Genomic DNA, 19828 nt, shown 5'->3' with positions numbered 1-19828 from the left:
CATTTTCAATATGAGACTATTTTCTAATCACTTGCTTACGTGTTGTATTTAGGATGCACACATGATTACTCCAGATATAGAATGGAAAAGGTCCATTTTGAAAGTACATAAAAAAAGGAGGAGAGATATAAACATTGCAGCTCATTAGTGTATTTCAGGTGGTATTTGGTAGAGACCACCAGCATGCAAGGCTACAAGAACTTTCAGTGTGTGTACATCTCCCTGCTGATTTACACAGGGGAGGAAGATAACCGAAGTTAAGAACGTACTTCAGCGATATCAGCTGTGTTTCAGGTACTACACTACAGAGGGCTTCTAGCTGAAGGTAACTCAGATCAACTTCTGGATATTTCTACAACGCCCTCCTCAGTGTGGTGACTACGAACAGCTGCTGCCCTGCAGCCGGAACACCACACCTCGCCCAAGTTCAGAAGGCAAAGTAAATGGATCCTTGCACAAATTTCCTATGTATAATGCAGGGGAAAGTCAGAGAAAAATAATACATTAAAACCCCTTTATACGTGTATATTCTTCCACTTATTCCCAGGCATACAGACTCTGCTGCAGCTCTCCTGGAGGGAAACACAGCAGAGCAGGCCCACTTGAACAAAATAAGCTTCCAAATTCCAGGCAGAGGAATTCCAGGCCCAATGCTCAGCTGGGGAAGCACCCAGATACTACAAAAATGCTACAAAGCGCCTTGAGACTGCTCTTTCTACAGTACTGCGAAGGGAAAAACAGCGTAAGTGTCAAGAATGGTGCTAAACTGCAGTAGTTAGATTAAACATTTATTTTTCATATATTCACAAAATCTTCACAAAAGTATTGAAACTCAAAAAGGAATTAGACTTGAGTCAAATACAGAGATGAAATGTACAAGACAAATGAGCAGGCAAACTAAAAGGTCTTGAAAGTATTTTACTTCAGATTGAAAAACGAACAGTTCAACTGTTCTGTTTAAATAAAGATTTGCAAGATATACAGTATTTTATGAATACAATGCTGGTCATTTGAGGCAATGTAAAATACCTCAATTTTTCCTTCATGCTTTTTTTTTTCTTTCTTTTTTTTTTTTTTTTTTCTTTTAGAAAGATACTGTTTACCAAAAAGAAACTTGAGCAGTCCAGGAAAAGCTATTTTCCATTAAATTTATGAAAACCATAAATTGAGGCAAACCTAAGATTCCCAATGGAATCAAGATTATCTTCCCGCTACCACCACCTTAAAATTATCACATGCTTATTGGAACACTAATATCTGCACCCTAAGAGTACATTTGCTTTCAACGATGAGGGTGATTCTTTTAAAAACACTTCAGTGTGGTAAATGCGATACAGATCTTTGCAAGTATTAAGTTTTGGAACAGTTTTGCTAATAGCAGCTAACAATACTGGATTAATATAATTTATAAATAATTGTTCCCTAAGCGGTGAACATAAGTCTACACATTCACAATAATCTAAAACAAAATAAATACTGTGATTATGCATAATGTGGTACAACTTTTACTAGTTTCTATGAACAAAAGCTCAACATCTTGTTGATAAAATTATCTGATCAAATTAAAATATGAATCTAAAATTTAAAAAAAAATTGTCAAATTAACATCACTTAAGCTTAGTGTTTGAGTAAATGTTATGACTTTCCGTATTTTTTTGAATATATATATATTCTTTTTTGAAGTAAAACACTTTAACACATTGAAAATGTTTACTAATTTAAGTGATGACATCAGTTCTGGTCTTATTTTAGCATTATTTTACTTTAAAAATCATTGCACTCATTAGTGCCCATTAAAGGTCAGGTTGGTCTGTAGTATTCTGTAAATGTACATAAAAAAAGTTTCTAAAAGCTAATAGTACTTTTTATAAAAGCATCATCTCCAGAACAGCTGCATTAAATACAGCCACATATGCCAAGTACAGACTTTCCTCTTTAAAGAAATATGTGAAAGTAAATGCCACTTAACTCTCTACCACTGAAGTGTCCCAACTCCTGTTCCAAGCTGTGCCTGTGAGTGTAATTACACAATGAATTCACATCCATGGCATCAAAGTTACTGCAACCCAGACTTGTAATGCAACTGAACCAGACAAATGCGGAGTTTGAATTAACTGGTAACTAGATCAATGAAGAAATACCATGAAAGGTTTGGGTCTTTAAGGCAATACAAAATATATTTCATTATTTGACGTTGTTTTGTGGTTGTTTTTTTTAAATAATTAAATGTAAATATAAAAATGCCTAAGAGGGGAGTGAGAAAAAAATACTTTAATTGTAAAATTTACTTAAAGCTTCAACAGTTATCATCTCCTACAGGAGTTAGCAAAAATATAAAAGACAAAAAAACCCAGACCTGGAAGAGGGAGGGAAGGCACAAACAAAGAGGCACAGGATTAAAGCAGCCCAGGAATGCAAACATCTGTAACAAACTGAGTTTTGTTGTTTGTTTTTTTAAAAAACAAAAAAAAGAAGAAAAAAAAAAGAAAAAGAAAACAATCATCACCATCAACCAAACAAAAAAACCCCAAGTGGCTTTATATTTCTTAAAAAAAAAAAAAAAAAAGAAAGGGTCAGGAAGAGACCACTAAGGGGAGGAAGAGAAGGATGCAACTATAAAACCCCATTGCCTGAAATGATGGCACTCTAGAAAACAAGGTGAAGGTTACTTCTCCGAGATGACAAGCTCAGTGTCTACACAAAGTACATGTACACTTTATACAAATGAAGAACTTCATTTGCCACCATAAACCTTTCTTTCAGAGAAACAGCTTTTGCAGATCAAATGTCCTATTAAATCTTTTAAATGCCAAGAAAAGAAATTCTGAGCAATATAACTAGTAATGTCTCTTTATATGGATGTTAAGATGACAATTCAGATTATTTTCCAAACTAATCCTGAGAAAAATTTATGTTTACAATTTAAACAGTAATGTTATGTAAAAAGTATTAACAAATCCACTATTACAAATGTCAGTTTTCCTATATGGTCATCTATATATACACAATAAAATGGTAAGTATATGCAAAAATAATAAAAAAATCATGCACAAATTACTTTCACCTTTAAAGGCTGGGTTTCCCTCAAAATACAATTTTTTGCGTTTTTTTCCTATTTTTTTTGTGTTTTATTTGTTTGTTACCACCCCCTAGACACACTGAGTACTACCTCTACAGGTCAGCATGAGCTGATGGGAAATACATTTATTTTACATTCAAGCTTTTATATCCTAAATGACCCTGTTGTAGCATATGACTTATCAAATGAGCAGCCTTTTTCCTCTTTTTTAAAAAAAATTTTTTTTTTTCTTTTTTTTTTCCTTTTTTTTTTTTTTTTTTTTTTTTTTTGCAGTGATCAATCTTCATGATCCGTTCCGTGGCGAGCTGGGAAAAAAAAATGCAGTTGCTAATCAATGTCTGAACAGTCTGAAGCTCCGGAAGAGATCCAAGGAGTCACTATCAAACTATCCTGTAGCATGAGATCATTGCACACAGAAGAACAGTCATAAAATAGGCAACTATCTACAAAGGTCGGAAAGGGCCGCATCCCTCTTGTGTTTCCTCTTCTTGCCGTGGAAAAACTGATGATGTGACTTGCTGCCTTGATGTTGTTTGTTTGTGACTGAGGTACCGTGGCTTGAGTTTGTTGGACCTTGGAAGCCTTTGTTAGAAGAGCGAAATAACCGTGCAGATCCATGCTGTAAAAGAAAGCGAACATGGTAAATCAGTGCTAAAAAGAAAAAAGCGTGAATTACACAATCTTATTTCTGGATAATGAGGACGTTAACTCATGAAAGTGTCACACTTGAAAAAATTGATATGGCAAAAGAAGCTAGGCCATTGCTTAGACAGCAGCACAGCAGCATGGATCTTTCACTGCGGTGGTTGCAAACAAATGTTCATCTCTAGACCCAAAACCATGCTGGTCAAGAGAGAAGAGCAGAGCACTTTGAATTATGAAAAGGATAGAACTGTTCTATTGCTCCCATTTCACAACCATCAAAAAGTGTTTTACAGAAACAGAAGTCAATAATCCAAGGCGACAGATGAAGATTGCTCAAATCTCATCTTCTGTGCAAAATTAAAACAGCATTCTTTTAAGACCAGGACTAATTTTATACTGTATATTTTTACAGACGTAGAGTATCTCAGACCATGCATATTCCCATTCCAGCACCAGAATTAGCTCTGTGTAATAACACAAACACACACTCATGGTATATACAAGGCCTAGTTTGTAAACTGCCTCGTTAGAGGTACATTGTCAGCAAGGAGGAGGCAGCAAGTCTTCAGAACTACTTTTCAGGAATAATTTTCTTAAATTTGGAAAAAGTATAAAAATTTAAACTGCATATACCTAAAGTCTGTTGTATATAGAGGCATACAGTATTTCCAAATTACTGAGTTGTCACAGAAACATTCTTCAACATGACAAATCCCTTAAGTGCATAAGCACTGGTAGGTCTCATCATAAAGATACTTGTCTTTAGGGGGAAATGGGAGGGAATTTCATGTATCAGCAAGGTATCTTCATCTCCCTTAATGAAAGGCAGTTCAACAAGTATCAACAGCTAACAGAGCAGCCAGTCATCGGTTTAAACATACATTTTTACTAACTGTTTTGCGCTAAAGTGTAGGAAAGTCTCTTTAGTTCTCAAATTCTGCAGTAAAGACTGGACTGACGTGCTTTTTGCCAAAAGGAAATGGGTGCAACACAACTGTATACTTCTGGCAAATCTAGATTTCCCAAAATAAAGTCAATCCAATTTCATCTGGTTTAAGGCTGGGAAAGCCACTGTTGTAAACTCATCTCTGTAAGCTAAACAGAGAACCAGATAATTTTAGGTACAATCAGTGCTCAAAGCTTTTTAGTGGGGTAAAGGGAGGAGAAAAATGCAGTGTTTCCTTTCCAGAACAAGCCACCCTTCCATGGAGGACATGTGTAATACTCAAATAATCTATACAGTTGTTGTTTTCAAACATTTCACAAACCTGAGATTTGTTCGTGTTGCTGGATGTATTGGCTGTTTGGCTATTTTGTGTTTTCCCACTTGACTGGGAGGATTCCAGTGACACTTCTTGTGACCCCACTCTGTTTGTGGCAGACTGACGACAAGTCAATTGTTTAGAGGTTTTGCAAGGTGTTCCATCAGAATCCTTCAGGAAAATTTAAAGTATTAGTGAGTTTTTCTTAAGAGTGAGTTTTTCTAAAAGTGAGTTTTCCCTTTAAAAAAAAAGCTAAAGTGGACAAAACTTAAAATGTGTTTATTCTATTAGGTATCAAAACTCCTTCAATCCAGAATTCTTACTGAGTAAACAGATTAAAAGATTTATGGATGCATGATTATGATTTTGGGATTTGTCTTTTATTTTTTAAATAGATTTCCTGAACATTTTTTTTAATATGCCTTTTTCTTTTTTAAAGCATATGGCTTAAGACTACCAGTCTTTTTTTTTTTTAAATACAGTTTTCCCAGAAAAAAGAGGGCTATGTAACTTTGTAACTACTGTATTCACTTTCTACATGTGTTGTGTCCAAACACACTGCAACTTACATGTGGAGAAATTGCATAAGAGGTAACATCTTATGCAAGTTAGGATTCTGGATGAAATAACTAATTAGGATTCCGAGCTTTCCAAATGTATTCTGTGGCAATACAAATCAGGACAAACATTCAAACGAATTAAAAAAACAAAATCAGAAGACCTCTAGTACTTACTACATCACTAGAGCTGGACAGTGTAGACGATGATGATGATAAAGGACCTGATGAAGAATTTGAAGAATGTTTACTAAGTGTTTCTGAAGTTTTATTTCTAGGTTTTCCCAGTGCTTCATTCTCTTCAGCAAGATTATTGTTGCATTTGTCTAGCTGCTGAGTATCTACTATCAAGGTTACTCCATTACCTATTGAAAACAAAACAGAAGCATCACCACACGTTAACTACTAAAATATATTCCCTTTTATTTTTTATTACCCGCTCAGGTATTAAATATCTATTATATCCAGCAGGACGTGTACAGACACTTGCACACGTACATACTTCTAGTACACAGAGGCACCTGTGTGCATGTGTTGGTGTGTATGCACTGCACGCAGCAAGCCAACACCTCGCAGAGGGTGTGGTGGCTTCCTGACAAGACCCATTTATGCACACTATGAAAACCACAGCTTAAGATGGAAATTAGAGCAGTAAGACATGGAAGAAGGTACTAACAGCGCTCAGATGTGCTGCTAACTAACATGACACACTTCAACAGTGCTCAAATACATAGGTTTAAATTCTGTTCCTATACGCCCAATACTCAGCAACTCCCATTATTCTTCTGCTGGAGCTCCTAGGGTCGTAAGAACTCGAAGTAAGTCTGGTTGCTTTGTGTGGTACCCGACGCTGAAAATACGAGATACAGAACTCTCATATCTCACTAACTGCTATCTTAATTTAAAAAAAAAAAAAAAAAAAAAAGAATCAGAGCTTAAATCTAAACTAAATCTACAAGACGACCACTGTAACTGTCACCATTATCTTCCTGACACAGGGTTATTGTTATTTTTTAATTACTGTTTTATCTCACGTAAGACACCTAAGAGTTACCTCTAGATTTATGTAATATACATTTGTTGCCCCACTGGCTGTATTTGTACATAGAGTTTAATACATACATCACAATAGGTAGCTAAGTATTACTCGGGAGCTTGCAGGACCGAACCGTGGTTGTCTGCCATCGCTGGGGTACGGCAGCGCCACAAGGGTCTACAGGCCGACAGACCACCAACGGCCAAGAAGCACGCCCAATTTACAAGAACAGAGAGGGAAATCACTAACAAAAGCTTTAAAACCAAATAAACAGAATCCCAACCTAGCCTAAAGACTGGGTAGTTGTATCATCTTCTCTGATTAATCCCTAACAAGAGAAGACTTCTGGTAGCTAACATTCTAAAATCAATTGCAGAGTATTAAAATTAATTTCAATTTGAAAACTTCCAGCCAGCAGATACACCTACACCAAGAGAGGGTGGCAACTGACTGGTCAAGTCAGAAGATGGGCGATGAAAATAAAGATAATTTTAAAGGACATTTTCAGCAAGTTCTCTAGCTTGATTTTGTGTGTTTCCATCTGTTAGTAACAAGAATTATTATTGGTATTTCAGCATATTTCTGTTTAGAAGACTTATTCCACTTATATGATTAATCCTGGTTTAAATGTTGTGTCCATACACATACAATATGTTAAACTTTAAAATGAAAAATAAAAGAACTACAGAGGGTAAGGATTTAAACTAGTATTCCCAGTAATTCTTTTTAAAACCTTGTCCACGTTTAAAGGACAAAGGGCCTGTGACAGTAACAACATGTGTAATTTAAATTGGAAGTTTTTCAGAAGCCTCCTTTTGCAAGGCAGCACTCTTTACAGACCTCTCTGCTGGCCAAATCTATCGCAGCAGAATAAAGATGTGGCACGGCCTTTTTACTCTTGTACAAATCTAAATCTTCTGGACAAGAACACAAGAAAAAGCCCATCACCACTGAGCAAAAAAAGTGAATTCCTATTAAGATGCATATATTGCCTGATGTGGGGCAAAAGCAACAACAAAATTTGTATGATCAAGACACGCAGAAAGTTTCCCACCACCAGCCACGCTTAGGCAAACCTACCATTGCACGAAGACTCTGTCCTACTTTGCATTCCCCACTGCTTCGATATCCAGTCTCTGTATGTGGCCACTTCTTGCGTTACTCTAATTATTCTACCTAATATACTGGAAACCAGGAAAAAAACCAAAACCGTCACCACAATTAGTTTTCAGACAGACCAAAATATAAGCAATTAATATCTGAGATTTAGACTCATAAAATTTACCTTTCTGTTTCGTTGTTAGGATAATATTTAGCTATTGGGGAAACTGCATGGCTCAGAACAACATAGGCATAATCAAAAGCCTGTTTCACTTGCATGGCACCGTATGAACTCCTCCCAACATCATTACCTTAAAATAAGAATAGAATTAAAGAAATAAATAAGAATAGGATCGTGGTTACCTCATTTCAGACAGGAAACAGTAATATTTTTTTAAAATTGCCCTTAAGTCCCAACTCACTGCAGTTACCTCTTGTAGAATAGCATTAGTGAAGCATAAAGATTTGAAAGAGCTTGAAAGACCTATAGATATTTCCAGGCACTGAAGTCCAGAATAGCAATTCTCCGGGTAAAAGTGCAATACATGAAGGAAAAAAAGTAAAAAAAAAAAATCCTGTCCTGCGTATATTACACATATAACAGCACTATCCCGGCTGACATCTTTCTAAATCAGGAATATGTTCCCTCTTTTCTAAACACAGTACTTGACTCGCCATTTCAGAAGCCATTCATGCAAGTCAACAATCAACCTTAACGTAAAGGTAACAGTAAGGAATGAAATCACCACGTCAGTATGTGACTTTACAGAACCACAAAGCAGAGAGTGTATGAGTGTTCGTTATAAAGTGGAACCGTGATACAGGCGAGCACAAGCTTGAAAGGGACCACGCGTACACACAGGCACATCCAGCCCACACTCAGGCCCTCGCTGCGTAGCTTTATTGCTGTTACTGCAGAGCACATGCCAGTTGTTTGGGTGCCCTCCCATCCCACCCCAGACAGCAGAACAGGCACGCTCTTGGGCAGCACAGTCACTTCTGCTAGGAACATGTCTTAAAGAAAATCATTGTGTTCTGAGTGCATCTTGGGTTTGTAGACATGAACGAAGTATTTCTGTTTGGGTTTTGGTGGTCATTCTGCACTATCCTTTGATTTAACTCCTCCTGTTTTCAGCTGGGATAGAGTTAATTCCTAGCAGCTGGTCTAGTGCTGTGGTTTGGATTTAGGATGAGAATAATGCTGATAACACACTGAGGTTGGGTTGTTGCTGGGCAATGTTTACACCAAGTCGAGCACTTTTCAGCTTCTCATGCTGCCCCGCCAGCGAGGAGGCTGGGGTGTACAAGAAGCTGGGAGGGGACATGGTCAGGACAGCTGACCCAAAGTGGCCAAAGGACTATTGCATACCATATGACGTCATGCTCCATATATAACTTGGGGGAGATGGCCAGGGGCTGAGACCACGGCTTGGGAACTAGCTGGGCATCGGTGCTCTGCAGGTAGTGAGCAATTGTGCTACATCACTTGTTTTGTATATTCTATTATTAATATTACTATTATTACTATTATTATCCTCTTCCTTTTCTGTCCAATTAAACTGTCTTTATCTCAACTCGCAAGTTTTACCTTTTTTTTCTTTTCGATTCTCTCTGGGGGAAGGCTGTGTGGTTGTTTTAGCTGCCTGCCAGGTTAAACCACAACACTCCTCTGGATTAAGCATGCCCCTAACTTCTTTTCTTAGTCACTACATTAAATCTTGGTTTATGAGGATACCTGGCTGTAAGGGATCTTCGATATACAGCATTGATGGTCTGTAGCCATCCAGCATGCTTTTTTGCACTTCATCCTTGGCAACATAAGAGCCACCATCCTTTATTCGGATTCCAGTCTTCAGATAATTGAAGTGACGTCCATATAATTCAAAAAACTCTATTAAAAGAACACCATAGTTGGCATTGGGCATACAGGCATCTTCCCTGGGATGCAGCTATTAAGAAGAGAGAAAAAAAAATAAAATCATTTTTTTCAGACCTCAAGTTTCAAGTCCCTTTAAGTGCCTTTTCTTTTTCACAGCAAACATGTCTAAATACAACAAGAAGAAAAAATAAAACATAATATATAAAGCAAACATGAGTAGATATAGTATTTTTTCCTTGATAAAGCAGTTTTACATCTTTAAAAAAAGATGCTATCAAAACTTTATAAACTAATTGCCTCTTATAAGTAAGGCTGGCAAGCATTAATGTATTTGTATTTGAACTCTTCAGTTCAGTAAGTGAATTTCCGGCACTAATGGCAGCTTCTTGTAAAAAAACAAAGATAGTTGCACTTCACAAACCTGGGTTTACAATACAAATATGGGCTTTTAATGCACACAGCTATATAAATGATCCCCTCTACTGCTAAGTATGCAGCCTGAGAGATTCTGAACAAAACCAGTTCATAATTGTAACAGATATAAAACTTGACTTCTATTTTGCAGGAGCAAATGGAAACACTATTACTCAATCTAAGAAAAAAATTAAGGTTAGGAGAGATTTTGGTTTCTGTCAAAACAATATGCCTGTTGCCGTCATTTCTTCTGTGCTCAGCAGGCAACTGCAATAGCACTCAGCAAACACCAAGCTCCAGCTCAAGGCTCAGGTTTAAAAGTAACTGCAACCTGGAAAAGTACGGGCATACGCACACACACAGGGTTTTACAATAACGTTTAGTGCAAGAACAAGAATGAGGTTCATAAAGCCAGAACTTGGCTACTTAACGTTTCTACAAAATCCTTCTCTCCTAAGCACAACAATCTAGATTTCTCTTGTGCATTTTGTTCTCTTAGATTTAAGAGAAAGCAGTAAAACACATTTATTTGATACCAGCTTAAAAACCTAGACAAACAAGCAAAATTCTGTTGCATTCATTAAAGCACGTGCAGGGTGTATGGCCTGGAAAACAAGTATGACAAAGGACAGCTGCATCTAAGACTAACCTATGTAGCCTGTTCCAAACAAGTTACACAATAGCCAAGTAGTTATGCCATGAATGACACATGTGCCTGGTACTGATACACCAACGGATGTTCCAAACATCTCTAACACCGAAAGTACTAGTATGGGAGAAAGAACAGAAGACAGGTGGGATGTGTTTATTTTTAAATGAAAAGGGGGTACAAAACCACAAACAGGATAGCTTACATGATTAAATTTAAGGATCGATTCAATTCTTTCTTAATGTAATGTCCCTTTTGCACCAATGGCATCAACAGATTTCATTAAGCTTACCTGAAGGAAACTGACAGCCATTAAAAAAAGACTGTAAGAACCGATTCCACCTGTAAATACTTCATTAAGGTCCCTCTGCAACAGGAACTGTTTCAATACTAAAACTAGATAGGGTAATACAGGATATTTCTGAAAGAGAAAAACAAAGGTGTTAGGATACTGTGATGCGTACATACAATTGATGCTAAGAAAGCACATTGAAGCTAGCTGTTATATTCAGTTTCAAAGGTAAGTATAATTCTAACATTATTTTTACTAACAGGGGAGAAGCCAAGTGCTCTGCTTGTGATCAAGACAGTTATTTTACCTCTTCAAGTCCGGTGGCAAATATTAATAGAAAAAATTATTACTTCATAAAATCAGAATGATTTTGTTTGAATATATAAATACACTTGCTTTTCTCATATAAGTGAAAAGGAAAGTGAAGGGACAACTATGGAGATATCCATGTCTGTAACAAAACCCTCCTGCTACAACCAAGGGGATATCCCAAAGTGGACTGAGACTTCTGTCCAGCAAGTACTTCAGGTGCCCAGAGTTCAAAACAGTTCTTCAAAATCACTGCACCCAGATAACATTGTCAAAGGACCCAAATACTTACCTTTGGGTAACGGGTCCTTCATTAGGTTTGTCCGCACGGGCTCCCTTAGAGGCATGCGTATGCCGTGCGTGCAGAGAACACAGACCTTTTGGAGAGCAGGGGAGGCTGGGGCTACGCCTGCGCTCACTGGGAGGGGGCAAGAGAGGCTCGATAATATCGCTCCTCCTACCAACAAAGAGCTAAAGAGTTCCTTAGTGTCTGAGAAGAGACGTGGATCATAGTAACTGCGATTGCAGAAGATTAAAAGGAAAGAAGAATTTCTCCAAGAACTTCTCTGCACAAGTCTTATGGTGGGTATCAGGAGCCCTATTTAAGCCAAGATCACCTTTTTGAACTATCAAGAACTTACAGGCACAAGCTGAAGTGTTGAATATCAGTATATGCCAAAATTCAAAGACAGGATTTTTCTCAGGAAACTGCAAAACCCTTAATTAAGGCTTCAGCTGCCTCAGACCTCCTAAATAAACTGGATGACAAGAAAAAGGCATTTCCAAGCGTAACACTGAACACGACACCTAGTTAGGCATTCAAAGTTACGTGGGATGAAATAAAACCGAAGAGAGTACCCTGCAAGTGTTTTACTGAGAGCTCCTCAAGAACACCAGTGAAGTCACTTGGCAAGTACACATCAAGTTTCCTCCAACTTAAACAAATGACCCACCACGGTAGCGCAGCTATTACCTGCCGCACGTCAGGGCTGAGTGCCACCTCTGCCCCGCCGCACCAGTCACAGCTCTGGTGCGACACAGCTGCGCGGCCTTGGCTTGGGCCGTGTGGGAAGGCGCCACGTGGGAAGCCTTGTTGGGAGTCCCCCCGCTTCACTCGAGAGCTGCCTTTCATCTCAGCTGCTCCCCTTGGCGTCTGCCTGGGCCGCGCTGCTGCGCACTGATGCCGACCCTGACCCTAACCACCGACTTGGCATCCTCAGCCTTGACCTCCTCACGGGGAAACTGTCCGCCAGCCGCCGGCCGGGCTGCGAGCCGACCCTGACTACTGCCACCAGAGCTGCTCTGCTCCTCAAGGTCCCTGCCCCGATACGCAGCTCCCGCCCTCCCCGGGGACACAGCCCGTTCTGCCGTGCCCTGGCCCAAGGGCAGAGCAGCCTCTGCACAGGGTTACAAATAACCCGGGCAACAGGAACACGCTAACACACAAAAATGCCTTCAGGCCCAAGAGAAGACTACCTCTTATCTTGAAATTAAGAAGTACATAGGCAATTTTGGGCAAGCATGCAAGGCTTTAGGGACTTACCTAAAAATACATTTATATGCGGAGTGTAAGAGAAATAGAGCTCCTGTGTTGTGGCAGAAAACCAAACACGGACCGCCTGTCCACCACAAGGCAATGTGACAATGCACGGGATGTAAAAACTGAAGTTAGCTACCAAATTCCAGGTAGGCATCTCATGACAGAGAATCCGGGCATCTTCTGTCCCCAACAAGTTGCTACATAGCACAAAACTATTGCTCTGGATTGATCGGCAAGCGGTTGGCCAACGCAACTGAGTTCTGTTCATCAGAGAGAGGCTGAGAGAAGGTCGGTCTCTGGACCCGCTCCACTCTCGTACTCTGAAGGCGGATGCAAGAGGCCTCACCAGCACAAGGTTTAAGCAGAAGGCTTCTACAACCATGCAGGTGAGATCACGCAGACAAGCACTCACACCGTCCTACTGAAACTGAACTAAGTACGGAGATTTTTTTCCTCCTATGCCCTTCTACGGGTTAAAGAAATCGACACTGTAGAAGCAAACTGAGCTACTTTCATACTTTCTACTAAACATACATAAAGGAACTGAAGATTAACAAGTTGAAGGCCATACATTCAATTCATCACAAATTGAAAATCCAGCCAAATTTAAGAGACTTCTGGCAACTTGATGACATTATTAAAGCAGATGTATATGATTTCTAACCCTTACAATTGAAAGTGCATGCTTTATTCCAATTTACAGAGTTTTCTGAAGGAGTTTTACTTGTCTAGCTACTGAAATACTTTGATTTGTCCATTAGTTTTGTTAAAAAACCCAAAGCAGTTAGTAGAACGGTAATACATAAGCACTTAAGTGAGACTGAACTGCCCTTCATGTCCCTACACAGAACATGAAAATTCAAGAAAATTTTTCTACTGCTTTTATGAGACATTTACTGTAAGTGTCCAATGCACTGAACAGGGGAAGGGAAGGAAAAGAAAAGAGCGTAATGATACTTCAAAACTTTAAATACAAAAGCTCTTTAATCCTAACAAAATGATCCTATATATTAAACAAAAATAACTGTAATGTATCTATGATACAGGTATTAGTGAATCCCTGAACAGTAATTTACTAAATTTAACTTATTCTACTTAATTAGCATTTCTATGCTGAAACAACATTCAGTCTAGAACAAGATGATTCCTACTTTCTGCAGGAATCTGTTTATTATGAATCGTAAGTTCAAGGAACCACGGTTAGAAGAGCAGAACACTTAAGACAGGTATTAGTGCATTTTCCTTAGTCATTATATCATTATAACTCCTCCGTACTTTCTTTGTACATTTTACTATCTTTATGCCTTTTAGGGCAATATATCTAAAACCTAAGAACATCACACAACAGCACCAGACAGAAAAAATAACCGAGAGTTAACGTGTATCTCTCGTAAGGATGCAAAGTAAAACAGAAAATCAAATTAAGTTCAACAAATATTCAGCTCTGTAGTTCTATTATAGTGTTGCCTAACCTTGATAAAATCTTTGATGAGCTGGGCTGCTTTAACCCCGTTCTGTACATTAAAGCTTATATCAACTTTTACTTCAGTGAAGGAATCTGTCAGTTTAATAATAGGTACCTGCAAAAGAAAGACAGAATAAGTCAATACAGATTTCTAAGACACCTTTGCTTTCATTCATACCTATATGCACCAGTAAAACTGAAACATTTTATGAATTTGTAGAGAGGAGGACAGGACTCCCATCTCTTTATGAACTCACTCTCCTTGCCAATCTGTTTACATGAACTTTGCTTTTCTAATTCATAAATGCTATTTTCAATTTACTATTCTGTTTAACAGAACTTAACACTTCATCTTCAAAGTGATTAATTTTGAATTGTTTTTAGTCAGTTCCCAGTGCAGAAGCATAGTTCTAGTGGGAAAAACAAACACCAGAGGGAGACAAACGCTTAAGAAATAAAGATAAATGGTAATAGACACTCAGGAAAAGACACACTCCTGTCATTGTGGGCCATTGATTCCTCATCAAAATTATCTTCAAACAAAAAGCAGAAGATATTGAGAGCACTCTGACATATCTCCACCTGAGTGCTTTCCAAATGACCTCTACTAATAATAGCCATCAATCGAACACCTGCTTAAACTCCAACACACTTCCATACTCTTACAATTAGCAGAAGGTAGGAAGCTATAATGGAATTAATCCTATCCTGCACAAGACATACCATTACATATTTATACAAGGCTGGACTTACTACTTCTGTATGAAAGCATACTATGTCTGCTTACTTGCAATAAGAAAAAATAAATCATTTACTTACGTACAAATTCAGTCCAGAACTTCACAAGTCTAATCACATTAACTCACAACAACAACTAGTATAACCTCACTTAAAAGCACGTGTATGTTGTGCAGTACGGAAAATGTGAAATGCTTCTGTTGGAGCATTAGCAAGTATTTTGTCAGCACTAAAAACCATACTAAATAAAAAGGTTCTACTGGTTCTATTTCTACTTTACATATAAAATAGTTTCTGCTTATGAAAATTCATCCTTTTAACCAAAATCTTTCTTCGATTAGAAATTTAGCTTAGAACAAGGAAATACCCTCTTCCCCCAAACTTACAGTTGCTTTATCTAAAACCTTTACTGAGTTTTCATCTGCTACATTGTGCTTTCTAAGAGCTTCTTCCAGGGTCCAAAGAGGTAACGTCTCCCATTTTCCAAACACAACTAAATCAATATCACTGCAATGGAAAGAAAATATAGATTTATTCAAATTAAAAGATCAATATACTTAAAAGAGAGACATCGGACATCCACACATAACTAGAATAAAGCTGACAGAATGTAGCTTAACCAAATAATTTATTCTTAATTTTCTGAGGAAAGGGGTGGGTGGGGATGAACTCTCACACTTGGGGAAATGCAGAACACTGCAGGTTACCGAGGAAGGGGACAGATACACACACAAATCAATTGGCCTGCAAAGCCAGAGATTAGTCTCCTCAAGCCACACTGTCAGCAGAGAGGGATCAGCTTCTCCAGAGTGATTCAGAGCAAGAAATTAACTTGTGAATCACCACCTTTGGGCTGTATTAATCAGTAACGCCGACTTAGCAGCCTGTCACTGAAAGGGAAAGTCCTGTTCCCCATCCTCTCCTCCCAGATGCATGGCCCTGTCCCCTCCTTGACTCTAGGTCTGGTATTTGTCTAACCCACAGCAAACCAACTCAATATATTAATGGGCCTGGCAGAAACCAACTCCCCCCACCCGTTTAAAAAACCCCCAAACATTCTGGGGGAATCTCCTGCTGCTTGGCAACTCAAAGCTGGTTTTCTGGGTGACGGGAGCACCAGTGGGCACACGGTAAGCAGCTGGCCTGTACTGCCAAGAACTGGGAGCTGGGAAGGAGAGAGGAAAACGTGGCAGCTTTGACTTCAGGAAGCAGTAAGCTGTTAAATAAGATCAAACCATCTAATTAACTTCACTCATTAACTTAGCTCCTTGAAGAGGTGTCTCCAGACCGCTACACTTCCCCTCTGTGTTTGCACACATTCATTTGACTACACAGGGAGCTGACGCCCTAATCAATGCCTAAGCTCAAATTCAAAAGGTGACCGGTGTCCAAACTGAAGGCAGTGAAGGCTACTGTGAGATCCTGAGCTTTCTCCTCTTTGCTCCTCAACTTCTTGGATTTCCCCTGCTTGGTTGAGAACACAAAGGCGGCGAGCACACGACCCTAGAGTTATACTAGCAGGCCACTTCAGTAAGATGGAAAACTGCGTAACACAAAACACCACAAAATTTAGGAATACTTCCCCGCCACACCCCATAGATTCTACAGATTTGCTGATTCACAAACACCACCCTTTTAACAATCTCAAAGACACTACATCTGCGATAGATGAAGCATCTCTTGCCGCCCAGCAGTGCCGGCAGCAGGCAGGTTCAGCAGCAGTTCAGCTGCATACCATTCAGCTGACAAGGACAGGCAGCGCTCAGCCAGTTTCAGAAAGCTACGTTCAAAACCCGCCTGGAGAGCAGGAAATGCTGCTGGACACTTCTCTTCTAGACTAAATTAGTGTTAAACCCACTACTGCTGCTGACAGTTAACAACGGGAGACATTTTTCTGATGCACACCAAGGGAGAAAAAGCATCTGTGGTGTTGCCTGCAAAATAACACAGAGATCCAGCAGCTGAACAACCGTGTGCCCACACCTTCAACAGCGGCTTAAGTAAAAGGCAAATTCTAACACAGAGTAACAGACTTAAAAACACACTGTACGTCTTTCTGAATCCTGGAACGTGAAATCTAAATTAACTATACAGTCACTGATGGGTGGGGAAAACCTAGGGCAAAGGGAAGCTTTGATAGAAGGCAATAGTGAATTAATTACCAACATGTAAATGCTGGTTATTCTGACAGCGTGGCAAGTACTGCCACAGGAAGGTTTGTTGTGGGTTTATGTACTAGTTTTAAAGTTGAAGCATTTGTTCTCCCACAAAAACTCAGCTGAAACAAATGGAGAAAAGGCAATATATGGAATCAAACAGACAACAGCAAAGCGGGTTTTTTTACAATAGTTTCAAAACAATCAAGCAAATATAGTAAATAACTATTGCTAGCAGACATGTGGATAGGAATATCTTTCTTGTATTATCAACAATCAACCAAGTTTAATCAAGCCTATTTAAAATCAATGAAAAAAAGGCCAAGAACAAGGCCAAAAGTGAAAAAAATGTGTATTTGTACATCTTTCTTCTGGCTTTCCAAACAGAAAGTGAGCAATTCAGCCTTCCTGCAACTCCCTGGACTACAGCAGCTACTCAAGTATCTCTCAGATACTTCCTTTTTCGAAAAGAGATGAAACAACAACGCAGGTATCCATCACCTGCAGTCAGTACTAGATATTAATTCCTCGTGTTCCCAACGTACAGAACTCAATTCAAGTGTTAACCTCAGACTTAACGCTATTTAAATGTGTTTATCCCCTGCAGCCATTTAAGCCTTTCATTCTATTTAACTGTCAAAAATACTTAGAATTTCTACACAGAAGACACCAGTGTCACTGAATAATGACTTTTCTTTAGGAAAACTAGTAATAAATTTGGAAAAGGTAGAGGTTGACTATTGTACAGATTTCTCAAAAGAAGACAGAAAAAACAGTTCTGTATGTAATCTTTTCTCTTCGATGCTAACATTAGCACTAACAAGGTAACGTTAAATGGTTCAATTTAATTGTCTGCGGAGATAAAATTCAGATTTTCTTTTAAGGCCAACCTCTTGTTTTGGTTCAGTCATTTAATGAAGCCAAATCACAAAATAAGCCGGTTTTGGCAACATGGTGATTCAGATCTTTTACCAATACATGCAAAATCTAGAGACATGTATTATACTTAATAGTCTTAATTACTATATTTCTGTATGCTTTGCAGCGTACTAACAGCTTAACACTTTCTTAATATAATGAGCACACACACAAGTAACATAGATATTGGGAGATCAGATAAAGCGCGACAGGGGTCCAGGTTCCACAGGCTAGTTTTTCTCTTGTACAGAAAAGTTACTAACCTTGTAGGTAAATATAAACCAGTTTTAAAACTTCCAAATATCTGCACCTGCAACAGAAGAACAGGGTATATGAAAACAAATTTTCAGGCTTCAGAAGACAAACAAGTTCTATTAAGTCACTTGTAAAGGCTGGTTATTGCTACCCTCCATTGGTAGATTTTGGTATTGCTGACAGAAGTACTCTTCTGTTCAAGCATTTACGTCTTCAGTGTCGGATAAATGGCTAATCTTCGTTGTTATTACCCACGAAACATTAATAACTTTGACTTTTCTATTATAAAACCTTCTGTGTCATGTAAAAACTTTCACCATGACCAAATTTAGCAGAACCCATAAACCAAAAGATTTTAAAACACTTATGAATGATAGAACATAACCCCCCATCAGTTCAATTTATTTTTTTGCTTTCCTATCTCAAAGTATACCCTTCAGTTTTTAAGCACATTTTCTAAGTTTAATATATTTCTGTTGCTTTGCATACTTTAAAAAAATTAATTAAATCACGATCCATTTTTTCTTCTGAATTACACAGCAAGTAGCACAACTCTGTTTATTTCTGCTTAAAAAACAAACAAAAAAGTTTCAGAAAGTTTCACATCCCATAGATTTAGTTTATTGTGCTGGACTTTCACCAGCACTGGAGGTTTAAACGATCTGGTTCCATGGTAAGCTGTCCCAAACCACGTTCTCATTAACTTAGCCAAGCCTCGCAGGGAGGTCAGACTCATGCGCTAAGTCTCAAAGAGGGACCGGTGAGACTTCAGAGTAAAAATATCTACACTTTTGGACTAACTTTCAACCAGACAGTCTTCTGATGTTTCCTGGAGCCACCTTACAGACTTGTGTATTCTGCTTTGATGAGCCTCATACAAATAGGTGGCAATCAAGCAAGTGACCCGCTTTTTATGGTTTTCCCCTTTGGGCTAAGAAAAAGGGGGAGACGGGAAAAAATGACGTTTTGCAAGTAAGTGTCTTGATAACGTTAGCAGACTAAGCAGCAGTATGAGTGCTTCCTCTTGACTATTATATATCACTTCACTCTTTTTACCCACTCACTCCCACCGCCACCAGAAAGCACATGCTGACAGTAAATTTAATGCTGAAAGTTCCTAGCTTCTTGAACTAGAAAAGACTGCAAGAGATGCCACTAGCATCAATATTGTACTAGATCTTGACAAAAGAATAAAGGCATCACAAAGCTAAGAGTGTAATAATAATTATTATTACTACCTTTAATCCTGGATAGTAATGAAAACATCCTCCGTGAAACTGGGTTCAGTCAAACAAGGATTTATTTGGCCACGAAAAATGTCTGAGAAGTGCTTTTGCACAATAAAACAACCGCTGATGGGCTCAGGAAAAAAAATAAATGTGCTTTCACATTATCAAAATAGTGTGTTCAGCTGAACAGCAAAGAGAGCCTTTATTGAATAAACAACCCTGAAAGTATTCATAAACTTACTGATACAACATATATGACCTTTACTGAAAGGAATGAAACAACATCTGCTATTGTACAATAATT

The 19828-nt window shown here is 38.5% G+C and overlaps 1 protein-coding gene across 2 annotated transcripts in view; it reads right to left on the bottom strand.

The window, feature by feature from the left end:
• Nucleotides 1-775: 775 nt before the first annotated feature.
• TENT4B (terminal nucleotidyltransferase 4B) overlaps nucleotides 776-19828 on the bottom strand; it is a 45569-nt gene continuing 26516 nt past the window's right edge. For both annotated transcript variants that reach the window (XM_054840425.1, XM_054840426.1), the window contains exons 3-12: nucleotides 18304-18350; nucleotides 15353-15473; nucleotides 14236-14343; nucleotides 10915-11043; nucleotides 9416-9629; nucleotides 7865-7991; nucleotides 7660-7763; nucleotides 5721-5908; nucleotides 4993-5157; nucleotides 776-3698 (exon numbers count right to left, since the gene is read on the bottom strand). In XM_054840425.1, the coding sequence (XP_054696400.1) occupies nucleotides 3519-3698; nucleotides 4993-5157; nucleotides 5721-5908; nucleotides 7660-7763; nucleotides 7865-7991; nucleotides 9416-9629; nucleotides 10915-11043; nucleotides 14236-14343; nucleotides 15353-15473; nucleotides 18304-18350 (1383 nt within the window). In that variant the 3' untranslated portion in view covers nucleotides 776-3518. The remainder of the gene's footprint in view (nucleotides 3699-4992; nucleotides 5158-5720; nucleotides 5909-7659; nucleotides 7764-7864; nucleotides 7992-9415; nucleotides 9630-10914; nucleotides 11044-14235; nucleotides 14344-15352; nucleotides 15474-18303; nucleotides 18351-19828) is intronic.

Source organism: Grus americana, chromosome 13 (genome assembly GCF_028858705.1).
Source record: "Grus americana isolate bGruAme1 chromosome 13, bGruAme1.mat, whole genome shotgun sequence".
Taxonomy (NCBI): Eukaryota; Metazoa; Chordata; class Aves; order Gruiformes; family Gruidae; genus Grus; species Grus americana.
The sequence above is the reverse complement of the archived record's forward strand: the minus strand, read 5'-3'. Positions and strand labels throughout refer to the sequence as shown.